Source organism: Schistocerca serialis, chromosome 4 (genome assembly GCF_023864345.2).
Source record: "Schistocerca serialis cubense isolate TAMUIC-IGC-003099 chromosome 4, iqSchSeri2.2, whole genome shotgun sequence".
Classification (NCBI taxonomy): domain Eukaryota; kingdom Metazoa; phylum Arthropoda; class Insecta; order Orthoptera; family Acrididae; genus Schistocerca; species Schistocerca serialis.
The window spans coordinates 622,554,490-622,573,406 of record NC_064641.1 but is presented as its reverse complement, the minus strand read 5'-3'; the positions used below and the strand labels follow the sequence as shown (position 1 = coordinate 622,573,406).

Genomic DNA, 18,917 nt, shown 5'->3' with positions numbered 1-18,917 from the left:
AATTTTACAATATTTCCTTACAGTATGGAAACATATTTACTAGACATGATTCAGTGCTCAACTGTTTCTTTCATGAAAGTGGAAAATACACACATGCCAGTTAATGTCTAGTCAGATATCTGCTACACAAGAACACTCCTCATATTTGCATAAAAGCTACAACTGCATGATAAGAATACAGTAACTAAGAGCAAAATTTTTCTTATGTTATGGTGTTATTACATTAATTGAATTTAGCTCTTTGATTGAATTTAGCTCTTAGGTAGCAATAGAAGAGGAAAACAACAACAAGTTTAGTGTTCCAATACTAATACACAGACAATACTTTTATGTGTACAGTGCATCTCAGTACTGCTTGATACATGTGAGAAATGAAACGGTATATATTTCTTAACTATTTTAATCACATATTAGGAACTCCTGGCTTATTCAGAATAACTAACACAGTTTTTGTTACTTATCAAATTGTGTCACCAATTATAGCCAACAGAAAGTTGCACATGCAGTTGCCATTCTTAACCAGATTTAAGGCTGCAGAGATATTTATCATATGATCACAATGATGCACAAACTGTGAGAATGTTACAATTATGTTTGTGCCTCTCACAAATGACTTAGCAGTGACTGTTATGATGATAAACATTGCACACTAGCACATATTTAAGATAAGATGCAACCAACCAATGTTATACTGGCTGGTAGCCATATTAATGTATTGTGTTCCATCCAGTTTTTGTTGGAACTGGTTGCCACATAATTGTGTATCGAAAATAAATTAATACTACATGTGGGCCATTTTAACATAAGGGTTTTATAGTTACCAGCTTGTGTAACAAAGAATATATGTATCTGTATTCTTTTTTCTGAGATTACTCTTCCAAAATTTTACAGATATATGCAGAGTGCATGAGCAGACACCCTGAACACTCTTTTCTCAATGTCTCATTAGTTTATGTTTGTTCAATAATCTCTTTCAAACTTGACCAGGTGCCAGTGGCAAAGCCAAGCACACCAAACATAATAATTAAAATATTTTTCCAGAGGTGCCAGTAACAAGTACCAAGACCAGGTGAATCCCAGAATGTAGCCAGTTCAATAATTGCAGGGAATATGATGCCCATAGTAGACAAACTGACAGCTCCAACTAGTGAGATGAAAGGTCCTATGTTTGGCACTGCAGCTGCCACACCCACTACAACAGAGTAAATGTAAAAATTGTTATTTTATTTCAGTATATTATAGAAATATTTATTTTACCTACCAGTAATATTAATAATGACTTGAATGTAAATCTCTTTTGCTGACATGACGACAAATTATTTTCCTTCATGAAACTCCTGCAAATTTTCTCTAAGAGAATAAATCTTGATTAGTGTTCACCCCTACATAAAATAAATCAATCAGGTAAAAAAATCTATAACCAAATAAACATCTAATTATAAGTTGGTGCAGACATATATAGAAAAAAATAATAAAAACATGAGCACTTTCTTTCAAAAGCTATAAAAAGGCAATAGCAAATGGCAGAGAAGCCAACCAAGATGTTAGACTAGGAGAAAGACAGCAAGACAGGACAATAGGGAAACTATAATTGTCTTCTTTAATCAAATATCCTGAATGACTTTTCTATTTAAATTAAACACCATGTTTAACATTTTTTCAGACAAAGTAAGAGCTATTTCGGGGAGTCACTGGTTCCAACACTGATTTGTGGAGAGCCTTTCACTTTACTACCACCTAGGAAACAGATGTTTTGTTTTTTATCTAGTTTTAAACGGTTCAAGCACAATATTTTTGGCAGTGTGACTTCATATGAATGTGGCAAAATACTTGCCTGCCAAAATAGAAGCTTTTTATTCCTAGTATTGTGTTTTATGATAGTCAAATACACTGCCAGAAAAAAATAGTACACCTTGAAAGATGACACTTGATTTTGATCTGATGATGGCATATGCCAGCTGGGAGATAGTAGATGTACTGATAATGGTTTCAACATTGTCAGCCATCAGACAGAGTAGTGGCATAGCTACCAGAGCTCCAATTGTGTCTACCCTTCAATAGGGAATGCTCACAGCCAAAAGACTCAGTGTGATGCTAAAGCGTGAAGCAAGCAGGCAGCCATGCCATGGAGATGCACTAATGCTTCCTACACCTAAATGAGTGAATTTGAAAGGGGCCAAACTGTGGCATTTTGAGTGGTGGATTGGTCCTTTCAGACAATTGCCACACAAGTTGGATGAGCTGTATCAGTCATGCAATGATGCTGGTGTTAGTGGTCACATGAACATTCTCACACTTGTAGATGAATTTCTGGGCATTGATGCAGCACAGATGCCTGCCAGGATTGTTGTTGTCAGGGCAGCAGCGGCAGATTGTACAGCCACATAGCACAGATGAGAGGGCTTGTGAGTCTTGATGTGTCAACATGAACTGTTGTGAACCAGTTATTAACAGTGGAACTACAGACACACACACACACACACACACACACACACACACACACACACACACACACACCTCTAGCCTGTCTTCCACCATGTCACAGCATCACCATTCACAGCTCAACTTTTGCTGTTAGGATTACTTGGAAGAAGGAATGGTGTACCATGATCTTCAATGATGAAAGCAGATTCTGCCTGCATGCAAGTGATGATTGTTGCACAATGACCTAGACATGGTGAGTGCTGTCTTGCGGAGAGTATTTGTCCTTATAGTCTGAGGTGTGACAAACTACAACTCTTGTTCACCCCTCATTTTTCTGGAGGGGAAACCAACCAGTGCTCGGTATGTGCAGAATGTCATCAGATGCATTGTTTTGCCATTCTTGCAACAGCAAGGTGATGTGTTGTTCCAACAGGATAATGCTTGCCAACATACTGCTTGTGAAAATCAATATGCTCTGCAAGATGTGCAGCAACTTCCCTGGCTAACACAACCTCCAAACTTGTCTCCAATCAAGCACATGTGGGATGCCAGAGACAGAGCCTGCATTGCCACCAATGGAGGTCTACACTATGTACCAACATGGATGTTTCAGCAAGGGTCGACACCTGGTACCTCAGCACTGCATGTGCTTTTAATTTGTAAATGTAATCACTTTATGTACTCCACAAGAACTGTTGCAACAGTAGATCATGAGTGAATTGGTAACCTCTAAAAAGGTGTCCTAATTTTTTTCTGGCAGTGTATTTGGAATAATTTGTCATAGGAATTCAGTTTTCCTGTAAACATTAAACATTATGCAATCATTCATCATTAACTGAGTAATTCATTCATTAATCCACAAACTGTGTTCCACAAATTTCATAATGAAGGGAATTCTTGTGGGTGTAGAATGAGTCAAGCTAGCTTAGTACAATTTAGTTTTTGCAAGTTCCATGGATCAGTATTGCATTCTCTCACTGTTTTGTTTTTCAGTTGTGATTAATTGTTGACAACAGACGTCATAAGAGAATAAATGCAGTGAGTGGCTGTTGCCAGCAAGCCCAGCTGCCTGAAGAGTTGTTTACAAGAGGTTCTAGTGTGGACACCACATATTATCCTGTGCAACACATAATTTTCTTCCTCAGTGATAGATTACCCCAAAATATGAAGCCATAAGACATAGGAAAGGTATGTCAGCTTTAACATTTTCAGTTTCAAAATCTAATATTAAGTATCAAGAAAAGTTGTGAAGTTTACATGTTTAACAATATTTGTACCACAAGACTTAGGGTCCACTTTCTTATCAATATTGTTAAGCTTGGTCAAAGAACATAAATAAATGAGTATCTGTACTCTTGTTGAACATACTGTGAGCCATGATCTTTTGTATGGCCTTTTTTTTCCATGCATATAACTATTTGTTGTATATCATTGAAATGTGTGAGGCCCTTTTCACATGGAGTGTTGTAATAAAGTGTTAAATAATATGTCTATTAGTGTTTTCAATACAACTAAACAGTGGCAGAATCCTCAATATGTGAGAGAACTCTCAACAAATATAAACACCTTATAATTTGGAATATTCTGTTTCATTCATTCATTCATTTACACTCATGTAGTTCTTATAATGATGACTGGTCTAGCCATATGTAGTAGAGAAATGGATATAATATGTTTCATCTCAGTTCAGTAAAGCTCAAATATAACAATAACAACACTCTCTCTGGTACACCTGTAGTGATTATTTCCCCATACTGAAGATATTGTTTTGTTGTGTGCATGACCTAAGTTCTTTAATGCTATACTCTACATCCATTAAGTTATATGTATAAAATCTCATCATCAGCAAGCTCCCTGATACAATAATATTTCAGCGGCTCTAGGAGAATACTGTTAATTGTGTGATAAAATGCTTTTAAAAATTCACAGACAGTATTTTGTCACTTAAAATTAATATGATATGATTTATCAATTTCAAAATGGCATATTATATGACACAATCCTTTTTAAATTAGTTTTGGTGAATTATGAATTGTGTTTTATTCATCTCATGACGCACATTTGCAGTCCATTTGGAGACATGTCAAAAATTTATAATACAGTTACAATCATTTTTACATTAATAAATAATAGCACTACAATAAATAATAACACTATAAGGATATTTTTTGGAATATATAACACATTTTATCCAGCTCAAATATCCAGTTTGTCCTGCATGAATTCATCCACTGAGTAATAACACTTCAATGTCAGTACCTCATACAGCTTTCTTTTAAGTGAACCTAAATTCATCTGTATCAACTTGTTCTCTTTTAACTTATTACAAATTTTCATTCCCATGTATTGAGGTCCCTGGGCATACAGTCTGAGGTGGTGGGTGGGGAACATAAAATTTTCTTTGTTTCTAGTACCATGTAAATGGATAAAAGATTTCCCTCAAATAATTCATGTCTGTTGTACAAAAAACCATAATCTCATATGTGTGTAAGGATGGCAGAGTTAATTTAAGTTTTCTAAATGATGGTCGACATGGTTCTTTGTGATCTTCAGTGCACATATTTCGAATGATTTTTTTCTGTATTTTTAGTATCCGCACTATGTTTGTCAAGTTACCCCAAAAAACAATACTATACGTATTAATAGATTCGAAGTAGCTTGTATATGCTACTTTTCATATGTCCATGTCAGTTGTAGTTGATAATATTTGCATTGCAAATGCAAAGCTGCTCAGTTTGTTTGGTAGGTATTCAATGTGTGCCTGCCAGCTCAAATTTTTACCTACATTTAAACCGAAGAAATTGATGAGTCAACCTCTTCTATATCTTGGTTGTTGTGTACAATCTTAATCTGCTCACATTTTGACTGTTTGGTTTTGAACTGCATCATGTCAGTCTTAGATATGTTTAGATTCAACTCATTTGGCTGGAACCAAGTTTCTAAGGTACTGAGGGCTCTGATCACAGATTTGGGAATTGTTTCTGAATTCTGATCTTCAACTAAGACAGAAGTATCATCTGCAAACAGAACTGATGGGGAGCTGATATGTAATGGTAAGTTGTTAACATAGAAGAGAAATAGGACTGGGCCTAATATGGAGCCTTGCAGAACACCCTGAGACTTTTTTTTTTCAGACAGAAAAATAATATGCACCATTTGAATAGATGATAAGTAGGATTTAAGCCATTATAGGGCACTGCTGCTAATGCCATACTTTTCAAATTTGTAAACAAACAATGCATGGTTTACAGAATTTCTCAGTGAAACTGTTTACTGCATCTGTGGTGTTTTTCTCCTGCTGAAAACCAAATTGATTGCAATGAAGTTTTGGATTTGTGCAACTGCAAGTTTTCCAAATATTTTAGATATGACTGGGAGAATCGAGATAGGACAACAATTTCCATGCTCTCTCTTGATCCCTTCTTGAAGAGTGGTTTGACTTTAGAATATTTCAATACCTCTGGGAAACAGCCCTCTTCAAAACATTGATTTATTATTTGAGCTAGTGGGTTTGCAATTCTGTTGTGTACCACTTTACTAACTTTGGTGGGTATTCCATCCCAACCTGCAGATTTTTTGTTTCTTAATATTAGCATAGCATTTTGTACATCCTTCACAGAAAATTTTAAGAATTTTGTAAAGTTTTCAGAGTTTTCACCTAGGCCAAAGGGATTTACTTTGTTGTGATAATCTGTTACTTCTATGTCAGACTTTGCTACATTTATAAATAATTCATTGAAGTACTCTGGTATTTGAGTTGGACTTACAATAGTTCCTTCATTGTCAATTTGACAAAGAAGAAGAAGAAGGAGGGAGAAAGAGAGAGAGACAGAGAGAGAGAGAGAGAGAGAGAGAGAGAGCAGCTTTACATATTACATGACATCATTTCTATGAACTCTTTGTAACTCCAAATACAGTCAAACTAATTATCTCATTTTGATATAGATGTGTTATGGTTCTTATACATCAGCTGGTAAAAGTAGCCACTGCAGGCTACATCCACAAAGTGTATTAACAACTATTTATGACTAATGTTAATGTATTAATAATGATTATGTGATCTATGTTCATCTATATTGGGAGAAAAATGTTTACTTTGATACAAGCCACTGGTATTTCTCTTCTGCTATTACTCAACTGTTATTTTTATCTAATACGTCAAACATAGCATCTGTCTAATTTTACACAGCTGTCTACGTACTGACAAAGTCATGATCTAGTTAATAAAAATGTTGGAGATATGCAAAATTTATCTTCTTGTGTCAATATATTACAATAAATTCAAGGATCAGCTAAAGAGATATTGTTTTCCTTTGTTTTTGAACATCCGGATGTTTTTAATTCCATGCCCACTGTCTGTGTCTAACCTGTAACTAGTTTGGGTCATGTGTGGCCCATACTACTTTTACAGTGCTGTTGCTGTCTGCCATTTCTGGTGTTCTTGGTAAAGCTTAGTGACTGCTTTCTTGTTAATACCTTCAGCATTTCTGTTAGCTCAATAGTCTTTTTTTCCCTCCTGAACTCTGTCTTGCATTCCTCAGATCATTTCTTTATATCATTGTGATTAACTTCTGTAAAGGATGTTAAGAACAGTCTGGTTTCAATAGCTAAATTATAGTTACCCCTCATAATTATTATGTCTTGCCTAATATGAAATTCTGGAAGGTTTTTCTCTGTTTGCTTGATCCACAGGGACACAGATGATTTACCCTAGTTGGCTACTTTGAAGATCTGATAGGACAGCTCATAAGGGTCCATTCTGTACAGTTGGCCATAGAACACTAGTTGTCTTCTTCTGATTGCATTGGTTAAGTTATTTTCTTGATTTAGGCAGAGTTCACAATTAGGTTTGTGTCATTGTCTCCCATCCTCTAGGATCCTTGGTGCCACTAAGTTTCCTTTCTTGTAATTTGAAGAATCTTATTGAGGTCTTGTTATTTAGTGATAAACATTCTGCTGGCTAGAGGGCTAAAGCTCTGACTACTGTGTTATGATGTCTTAGTTTTATATTAATCAGCAGCTATTTCAAGGTGAACATATTTCTGCTAGCATAGATGCTCTATGTAGTTTCATTTTCCTTTGTTCAAAAGCTACCATCTCACTGGGATCATCTGAAATCCATTCCTCAAGATGCTTTATGGTTTGGATCTCTTGATATACTTATTAGTGTTGCCTCTATTTGTTATCGGGCCATCTTAAATATTGGTAAAGGTTTTGGTCTTTTTCATGCTAATCAACAGGCCTGTCCCCTGTGCTATTAAATGCAGTGCCTGGAGTTGCAAAGAAACCTCTCACATGGCATTGCCAGCAAGATCAGGTCATCAGCAAAATCCAGGCATGGAATCTTTTGGCTGTCTGCTTTGATCCTTGTCCTTAGCCCAGTGTTTGCTGGTAGAGATTTGGTCCATTCCCTGATGACATATTTTCCATGACATAGTTAAATAATACACACTACCAGGAAAAACTAGTACACCCTTTTAGAGGTCTCCAGCTTGCACAAAATTTACTGTTGCAACAGTGCAAATCGAGTGCATGAGATGATTACATTTACAGATCTATAGCACAAGCAGTTCTCAAGTACTAATGTTGATTCACTCCGAAACACCCATACTAGTACATGGTGTAGCTTTCATGGGCAGCAATGTGGACACTAACTCTGGCATCTAGTTGATCATACAGATGGCAAATGCTGCCATGGGACACATTATGTCACACCTACTTGATCTGCTCACATTGTTTTGTCAGAGTTGTTGGCTGACAAGTCCCATCATATCCCACATGTGCTCAATTTGAGACATGTTCAAAGATCACCATGGCCAGAGCAGTTGCTGCAGATCTTGCAGAGTAAATTGATTTTCACAGCCAGTGTGTGGGCAAGGAATATTCTGTTGGAATTACACATCATCTTCCTGTTGCAAGCATGGCAAGAAAATGGGTCTAAATATATTTTGCACATACCAAGCACTGGTTAGTGTCCCCTCCAGAAACATGAAAGGTGAACAAGAGTTGTAGTTTGCCACACCGCCAACCTTAAGGACTGGGGTGGGGCCAGTGTGTCGTAGACAAATACACTCTACAAGACAGCACTCACTCTGTCTACATTGCATGTGCCAATGATCATCACTTGCAGGCAGAATCTGCCTCCATCATTAAACACCATGGTGCTCCATTCCATCTTCCTAGTGATCCTCTGACAGCAACAGTTGAGCCATGAACATCACTTCTGTGATGTGAGTGGAAGACGGGCTAGAGGTGTGTGTGATTGTAGTAGTCCCACTGTTAATAACAAGTTTGTAACAGTTCATTTTGATACATCTAGACTCACAAGCCCTCTTATCTATGCTGTGATAGCTGACAACATGACAGTACTAATTGGCATCTGAACTGGATGTCCAGAATCTCATCTATGGGTGTGAGGATGTTCACATGAGCACTATAACAGAATGATGGCACAACTGATGAATCATATCCAGCTTGTGTGGAAATTCTGTGAAGGGTCCATACCACTATTCAGAAGGCCACTATTTGGACACTTTCAAACTCACTCAGTTGGCTGTAGGAAGCATGAGTGTGTCTGCATAACATGGTCACCTACTTGCTTCACATATTTGCTCCACAACGAGTTTTTTTCCTGTTACCATTCCCTATTGAAGGGTGGGTACAGATGGCGCCCTGGTAGCTATGCCACTACCCTATCTGTTGATCTGTTGGCAGATGATGTTGAAACCATTATCAGTACATATACTATACCCTAGGTGGCATAAGCCATCATCGCATCAAAATTGAGATCATCTTTCCAGGTGTAGTAATTTTTTTCTGGTAATGTACATGAAATGTTGTCTCATTGCCTTACCCCTATATTGATCAGGAAACTTTTTGACAGCTGTCCTCTGCACTCTACATTGGATCTGATGTTTTAGAGCATGGTCTCATGTGTCTTTATTGAGAGTCCATAGCTAAACTATGAAAACTGAAGGTTATCAGTTTCATAATAATCTAGATGTAATTACCATAAATATTGGTGTGAACAGAATAACACTAGTAATAATTTTATGTTATTATACTTTACAGAAGTAGCCTGCATGTCTATTCTGCCTATTAATGTACAGATTGACTCATTCCCTATCTCTGTATGTACTCCTTCATTGTGGCATCTGTGAAAAACAGTGCATGAATGAATGACTGAATGAATGAATCTCTTGTGAGATCATTTACGGTTCTGTTTCAGAAAGCTCTTCCTAAAAGCAAGTCTCACTGGTAGTTAACAAGCACTTTCAAAAATTTGGGTCTGTGTATATTTAATAACCACTAAAATATCCCATCAAGTTATCACAAGATTTAAATAGTTTCTACAAACATTTTCAGACCCGGAGGGGTTAAACCCACCTGAAAATGTTCTCTGACTGGACAGTGTATAAATTATACCTGTCATCTGATCTAATACATTAAGATGATGATTGTGTTAATTTTCATTCTAGAATAGAACATTGCACATATGGGTACTTAAATAAGCAACATTATGAAATAGTTAATGAAGTTATAAACCTCTTACCTGTGCATAAAACAAGAACTGTCCTTAAGGCATACTCAGCTAACAATCTGTAGGAGCCAAAATAGTGTTTTGATGCGTTCCAGATGACTTCAAAGGGAACATAGAACTGCAGTGCATATGTGAAGAAGATTGCCACTGCAATCTTGATCTTAACTAACTGGGCCAATCTGTAAAAATATACAGTTGTTATGGATGTGCTTAATTTGGACTGTTCACACTTTTTAAACAAGCTTTCTCTCTCTCTTTCTCTCTCTCTCCCTCTCAATCTCTCTCTCTACTCTTTACTCTCTACTACAGAGTGAGGTGGTGGATTCAGCAGGATGATGGCTCAGAGTCACATGCAGCTACCCAGATTTTGACTTTCCATGATTTCTCTAAAATTTTCCTAAATCACTTGAGGCAAATGCCAGTATGGTTCGTTTGAAAGGGCACAACCAGTTTCGGTCTCCATTCTTCCCTAATCTGCACTTGTGCTCCAATTCTAATGACCTCTTTAAACAGTAATCTCCTCGTCCTCCTCCTTCTGCTCTCTACCATCTCTCTCCTCCCCCTCCCCCTCCTTCTCGCTTCCCCTCTCTCCGGTGTAACTGATACATGGAATGTTTTCATACATGTCTATCTTGTTGACTGTTTCAATTTGGAACACATTATTTTGTATTGCCCAGTTGTCTTGATGAGCTCCTTTCATCAATTGTGTGGTCACTGCATGAACTCAAACATGTATAGCAGTAGTGGTGGGAGAGGTGGGAGGAGGCTACCATTACAACACTTAAGGAGAGGGACAAGGGATGTAAGTAGCACACACACCTGAAGCAGCCAAGCAAATTATCTGTAAACAATCACCACACAAAATATAACCATGAAATGAGATAGAATTATACCTGCCTAATGGTACAGATTACAGGTTTCTGGACTAACATATTAAAGGTATCAGTTGAAATAGAGATTTCACGTAATATATCATACAGTTATAGAGTTGTCAATTTTACCAATACATGAGCTCCGAGGTACAGTTTATTAAGAGTTAACTGGCCACTTCATCTTTAAACTTAAGAAAAATCCTGGGATACAGCAAATTCTGTAAAATGAGGATGCTAGAAAACACATGTGCATCAAAGAACATAGTTGATACTGGGAATCAAACTCAGGCATAAATAGGTGCTTGATACTATAATTCTAGTAGACTCCTATGGGAGCACTGTGTTCACTGCATTATACCCTACCAACAGAGTGGAAAGGTCTACTTTGTACTGCTAAAGGTAGTCTAAGTATCCATAAACTAGGCATGTGCCACATTCAATCCAGTGGGGTTCTGACAGGAAACACAGCTTGAATCACTTAATGACTGCTAACAAAGCTCATCAAGTTAGCAAAAGACTTAAATGGTTTCTATAAATGCTTTCACATTCAGAGGGATTATACCCATCTACTACTGTTCTCTGACTGGACAGTATACACATTATAGCTGTCATTTGATTTAACAGATTTAGATGACAAATGGGTAAATTGGTTTGGTAGGACAGATAAGGGGAAGTGCCAAGAGCATAAGCAGCAGTCCTAACTGAAGCAGCCAAGCAAATGGACAATTGCCGTGCATTGCCCTAATTAAAATCATAAAATTAGATGCTACAAACCAGGATTGAGAGAGAAAGACACCACCATATAAAGAGGGACAGAGATTTTAATTTAAGAGAGGATTGGTGCTTGCTTCACAGTTTATCTCAGGAGACAACTAATTCAGCAGTGCTAGGAAACACTAAGAGGATCCTGTTTCATAGAATAACTGCACAGTTGTACGAAAACAAATGTGCATGAAAGGACTGAATGGGTGCTGCAATTTTAACTTGGCTATAAATAAGAACATGACATTAGTAATAGTGTCAGTAAGAGTGACAGGATACACATTGCACAGTATCTGAGTACTCACCATCAGATATTCAGTGCTGAGGATGAAGATGAGGAGCACAAGTAGATAAATTTCAAACGTTTCATTCAATATGCCTTAGACACATATTTTCTGAGCAAGGTCTTAATGGAAGGGAAAGACCCACTGTGGTTTAATACGCATATTAGGAAATTGCTATGTAAACAAAGAGAGTCAAAACCTAGCTGACAGAAGCTGAATGAAACAAAAATAAGTTTAAGAAGATCAATGAGAGAAGTGTTCAAAGACTTTGAAAGTAAAATTTTGTCAATTGATTTAAGTAAAAACCATAAGAGGTTTTGATCTCACTTGAAATATGTAAGTGGTTGAAAATGCACTGTTCATTCACTCAGTGACCATACTGGTACTGACACAGGAGATAACAGAGAGAAGGCTGAAATACTGCATTTTGTTTTCTCAGATTGTTTCATCATGGAAGACTGTAACATGGTCCCTTCTTTCAAGCATCATATGAACTATGAAATGGTAGATACTGAGATACTGACACTGAATAGAACTGTAACTACAATTACTAAGTAGTGGAAAGGCATCAGGACCAGATGAGATACCTATAAGATTCTACAAACATTTTGTGAAAGAAATCACTCCCCTTCTAGCTGCAGTTTATCATAGATTGCTGAAGTAACAAAGGATAGTTATTGATTAGAAAAAAGTACAGGTCATTCTCATTTTCAAGAAAGATCATAGGAAAGACACATACACACACACACACACACACACACACACACACACACACACACACACACACACACACACACACACACAATATTGACAACACGCTATTGTAGAATTATGGATTCTGTTTTATGTCCAAGCCTTAAGATGCTTTTGAAGAACAAAAAGGTCCTCAATGAAAATCAACAGGGATTCCGCAAATAGAGATCTTGTGAAACTCAGCTCACTCTGTTCCTCCATGAGACACATAGTGCTGTAGGCAAATATCACTCAGGTTGATCTCATGTTTGTTGACTTCAGGAAGGCATTTGACAGCGTCTCACACTGGCATTTAGTGCAGAATATATGAGTTTACTGAGTATTATACCATATTTGTAACTGAATTCAAAACTTCCTTGTAAATAGAAGTCAACACATTACTCTCAATCGATCAAAATCAACAGATGTAAAAGTAATTCCTGGAGTACCCCAAAAAAGTATGATAGGACCATTACTGTTCTTGTTCATAAATAATATAGTAGAAAGCACTGGAAGCTCCTTAAGACTGTTCATGATGATATGGTTGTCTATAAGACAGCAGCAATGCCAGAAGACAGTATTAATTTGCAGAATGGTCTTCATTCAGGGTATTCCATAGGTTTTGCCATGAAGGAAATTCTTCAGGGATGTGAAATGAGCCAAGGCATACATTAAATAAGTCGACCATAGATAAATAAGCTGTATTTGGCACTCAAAAGCATTATAACTGAAGCCTTCAGTGACTACCATATAAAGGCTGTTTGAGGCACCAAAGTTGACGTCTAGATGGATGATACACGAAATCAAATGATTGATAGCAAGCAAAAGCAGAAATGCTGAATTCTGTTTTCAAAGGGGGAACTAGTAGTTCTGCCCTAGTTTAAATCTTGTACCACTGCTCAAATGAATGATATAGATATTAATATCAGTGGAATTGAGAAACAACTCAATTTGCTAATACTGAAAAAGGCCCAATGGAACCTTTATCAAATTCTAGATACACACATCAAAAAAAGTTCTGAGAGTTCCAGAACCTGTACAGAAAATTGGAATAGAGATCAACGTAAACATCATTTCTGCCCTTTTTATTGCTCATGAAAACCACACATTGCATGTTGTACCACCATACAGCGAGACCTTCAGAGGTGGTGGTCCTGATTGGTGTATGCACCGGTACCTGTAATATTCAGTAGCACGTCCTCTTGCATTGATGCATGCCTGTATTTATCTTGGTATACTATCGACAAGTTCATCAAGGCACTGTTGGTCCAGATTGTCCTACTCCTCAGCAGCAATTCTGCATAGATCCCTCAGAGTGGTTGGTGGGTCATGTCATCCATAAACAGCCTTTTTCTATCTATCTCAGGCATGTTTGATAGGGTTCATGTCTGGAGAACAAGCTGGCTGCTCTAGTCGAGTGATGTCATTATCCTGAAGGAAGTCATTCACACGATGTGCATGATGGAGGCCTGAATTGTCATCCACGAAGACGAATGCCTCACCAATACGCTGCCAATATGGTTGCACTATCAGTTGGAGGATGGCATTCATGTATTGTACAGCCGTTACGGTGCCTTCCATGACCACCAATGGCGTATGTTGGCCCCATTAAACGCCACCCCAAAACGTCAGGGAACCTCCACCTTGCTACACTCGCTGGACAGTGTGTCTAAGGCATTCAGCCTGACAGAGTTGCCTCCAGACATGTCTCTGACAATTGTCTGCTTGAAGGAATATGTGACACTCATAAGTGAAGAGAATGTGATGCCAATCCTGAGCAGTCCTTTCGGTACGTTGTTGGGTCCATCTGTACCACACTGCATGTTGTGGTTGCAACAATGGACCTTGCCATGGACGTCAGGAGTGAAGTTGCGCATCATGCAGCTTATTGCGCACAGTTAGAGTCATAACACGATGTCCTATTGCTGCACGAAAAGTGTTATTCGGCATGGTGGCGATGCTGTCAGGGTTGCTCCGAGTCATAATCCATAGGTAGTGGTCATCCCCTGCAGTAGTAGCCCTTGGGTGGCATGAGCCATTTGAAAACCAATTTATGCTTTTTTCATGTGATATTGTGAAAGCTGTGGACCAATAAGCCAGGTAGATGCAGTACTTAATGATTTCGAAAAGGCATTTGGCTTATCAGCAAAAGTAGTGTCAGGGAATATACTACAGCCTCCTATGTATTTCTCCCATAGGGGCTGCAAAGAAAAGATGAAACTAATTACAACATGCACAGAGGCATTCAAACATTCTTTCTTCTCCTGTCCTATATGTGAATGGAATGGAAAGAAATCCTAGAACATAGTAATGTGGAGGCCTCCTCTGTCATTCACATCACAGTGGTTTTCAGGGTGTGTTAGGAGTGTGAATGTAGATTTAGTTGTAAAATAGCTGTTACAGACTAATTCTGCACATTGTATAAATGATTAACAATTGTGTAGGAATATTGACAATGTAGGGAAAAATTGGAGACGTCTCAAGTTGCAGACAGGTACAATTAAAAGACACTCACATGTTGCTATTGGGCCATAGCCTTCATCAGTAAAGACACACACACACACACACACTCACACACACACACACACACACACACACCTCATGCACACATGACCACCAACTCCAGCATCTCAGGCCAGAATGCAACATCATGTGAGATGCAAGCAGCAATGTGGATGGGATGGGAAAAGGGAAGGGGCAGTAGTGTTGAGAGAGACAAATGCTGTCTAGTGGAGTGTGCAGGGACTAGATTCCAACAGGCACAGTGTCAGGAGGTTGTGGGGCAGGGAGGTAGCGAAAAAAGCAAAAAAATAAATAAATAAATAAGAAGAACAGGAAAGACGGGTGGATGCATTGACAGACAGCTGCAAATAAAGAGGGTGTGAGGCAAGAATGGGGAGGAGATGATAGGACATGGAAACTGTTGGTGGATGGTGTGGGAACAATATGTTACCGTAGGTTGAGGCCAGGATATTTATGGGAGTGGAAAATAAGGATAACTCTCATCTGTGCATTTCAGAGGAGATGGTGTTGGAAGGAAGGATTCAGATGGCTCAGGTAGTGAAGCAGCCATTGAAGTCAAATGTGTTATGTTCAGCTGCATGTTGTGCCACGGGGTGGTCTCCTTTGCTCTTGGCCACAGTTTGGCAGTGGCCTTTCATCCTGGTGTACAGCTAGTTGGTATTCACACCAATGTAAAAAGCCGTACAATGATTGCAGCATAGCTGGTAAATGAAATGGCTGCTTTCACAGGTGGCCTGGCCCCTCATGGGGTAGGATAAACCTGTGACAAGACTGGAATAGGAAGTGCTGGGTGGCTGGATTGGACAGGTTTTGCACCTATGTCTTCCACATTAGTGTGATCCTTGTGGCAAAGAGTCAGAGGAAGTGCTGGGTGGCTGGACTGAATAGGTTTTCCACCTAGGTCTTCCACATTAGTATGATCCTTGTGGCTAGGGGTCGGGATTGGGAATGGCATATGGATGGACTAGGATGTGAAAGTTGGGTACCTGATGGAACACCACTTGCAGGGGTGAGAAATATCTCGGGTTGGATGTATACTATATAGATAGGTTTTTTTTTTTTCCCCCAGATAATTTTTTGCAGTCAATAAGTGTTTCAAAAATCTCATGACACTGAAATGCATTAACTGTATTTCATTAAAACTATCAGTTTCATCCGTAATCCATCATCTGGTATGAAAATCACTTAAAAGCATTTCATTTGTCGAGAATATTGAAACACAAAGCACTGAATATTTTAATCAACATGAAACACAAAAAAAACTCATTCTTAACATTTACAAGCACAGCAATCATTATCTTCATATGAGATGGCACCACAAAGCACAAATCTACATTAAACACATAATAAAACACTCATTCTTAGCATTTACAAGGACGATTGCTACTTTTGTAAATGCTAAGAATAAGTGTTTTGTTAGTCTTTCATATGGATTAAAATATTCAATGCTTTTTCTTTCACTGTTCATGACAAATGAAATGTTTCAAATGATTTTGGTACCAGATGATGGCTTACAGCCAAAACCAGAAGTACTAATAAAACCCAGTTGCTGCAGTTCAGTGTCATAAGTTTTTTGAAACATAATACGTAGATATTGAATGGCTTGTCATTCCACACACATCCAAGAGAATAGTGAAACTAAACTGGTTACAGGTTGGTGATAAACACCTTAATACTCAACTTTACAAAAACTCATACTGTGGTATTACAAATAAATAATGTATCAGAAGTAGATATCAGTAGGTACACATAAATGAAGGTCTGTGTGTCAAATTTTCTGGTCTGCAGCTGGATAACAAACTGAGTTGACACCACTATAAGAATAAGTTAAGCACAATTCTTAGTTGTATATCTTTGAATTTAAAAACTTCAGTCACTGTATTGACCTGCAGAAAAGATTCATAGCATACTGGGCATATTTTCACACTATACTGTGCTATAAGAAATCTTTCAGACTGGTGTAGCTAGGACCATGAACATACTTGTTCTACATAAGTGTGCAGTTTGAGTGCTAAGTACTGATTCTGAAAATATCGGAGAAGCTTTGTTCAGGTTCCCAGCAATTCCTACACTCATGCACCATTACATTTACTTTCTAATGGTGTTGTGGCTAATTATAAAAATTAAATTAGGATAAACTATAAATAAGATGACTATAGTAGTAAAAGAAAAAATAATTTTGATTTAGACTGTGCATCCCAGTCTACATTTCACAATAACTGACTTCTATATTCTGGCGAGAAAGTCTTTAGCAGGTTACTGGCAGACATCAGGCAGGAAATTGGAAACCCCAAGATATTCTAAACAAAATCAATAAAACAACACTTCATTATTGATTACTTCTGTAATTTATCAGAACATTGGGGCATTGGGACAAAAATTCTGGTTAACTTCAATGTTCACATTAAACATGTTTCAATCTTCCTAGTAGATAAACAGCTTATAGTATTATCTGAAATCAGTAAATTTATGGAAATGTTTACTATGAAGTAGTTGGTTGAAACAGCAGCTTGGTAATGCAACAAGAAATTCAGTGGCTTTTTTGAAAAGTAACAGCTTTCTCTATTAATCTAGAAGTAATTCCCATAGCTAACAAGAGTATATTAGTATTAGTTGTAATTGGTTGTTGGTATGCTTCACAGGATTAGCATGTAGTGACTGCTTCTGCCTCTTAATGTAGTACTTAACCATTTGCATGTCCCTGAAGCCTCTTCTTCATGATAGCTATTGCCCTTCATGATGTGTGGATGAATGGATGAACTAAGCCTCTACATACTATTTACACAAATAGTAAAAAGCTAGAAAGCAGCAGGACAGCAATTAAAAAAAATGATACCAACAACATGACAGTATAACATAGACAGTCCAATACAGTTTCTAGAATGTACAACAATGGCTGGCAGGAGCCAGTACATGAAAATATAAAGGGCTTTTGTCCACCAGGAGCCACTGGCTTTCTGCTGCAGGTGGCGAAGGTGCTGTCCGTGGTCAGCAGCCTCTGGTGGGTTGCCTGGAGCTGCTGAACAGCACGCTGATCAAACATGATGTGCACCATGACAGCAGTGGTAGAACGTGTAGTAACATACAGATTAGTAAATGAAGTTATACCAAGTGAATTTGGTGATGAAGGTGAGTTTTGTAGGATGACTCAAGATATAAATTACTACAGAGACAGAGTGTCTGTTTCTGTATTTAAAATTAACATAGTGTTAATTACTTCATCTTCTGCATGAAGATCTTTTCCATACATTAGGAATCACAGGTGAGATCACTGAGTAATTAGTGTCATCACACATCATGTTCTGCGAATAACATCATGAAGGAGAGCCTTTGGGGATGTAGAATGAGTTATGTGTTAACAGGAAGAGGCAGACACTGCATGGACCTCCCTAGAGTAAACATGGACAAGCAATGACTAGTGACAATCTACTCTAACTGATAAAAATGGGATTTACTTCTAGAGTAACCTGTGTTAAATATGAGCATATATTTTAATAAACAGCTACTTTGATGGTGGTTGATTTAGGGGAGGGGACCAAACAATGAGGTCATCAGTCCCATCAGATTAGGAAAGGATGGGGAAGGAAGCCAACCATACTCTTTCAAAGGAACCATCTCAGCATTTGCCTGAAGCTATTTAGGGAAATTATGGAAAGCCGGACAGCTAGGTGTGTGCCACCTTGTTCGATAGCTACTCAAAAAAAGGTAGTTCTCCTCTCTTCACTTCCTAGGTGCTGTCAGCACAGAGCATTTATGTGACATAAAACAGAATACTATGAA

The 18,917-nt window shown here is 37.9% G+C and overlaps 1 protein-coding gene across 1 annotated transcript in view; it reads right to left on the bottom strand.

Annotated features, from left to right (window-relative positions):
* Positions 1–460: 460 nt before the first annotated feature.
* The window catches only part of LOC126474642 (proton-coupled amino acid transporter-like protein CG1139), a 99,564-nt gene continuing 81,107 nt past the window's right edge, over positions 461–18,917 (bottom strand). Inside the window, exons 7-9 of the mRNA XM_050102121.1 lie at positions 9,977–10,143; positions 969–1,192; positions 461–592 (exon numbers count right to left, since the gene is read on the bottom strand). Of these exons, the coding sequence (XP_049958078.1) occupies positions 461–592; positions 969–1,192; positions 9,977–10,143 (523 nt within the window). The remainder of the gene's footprint in view (positions 593–968; positions 1,193–9,976; positions 10,144–18,917) is intronic.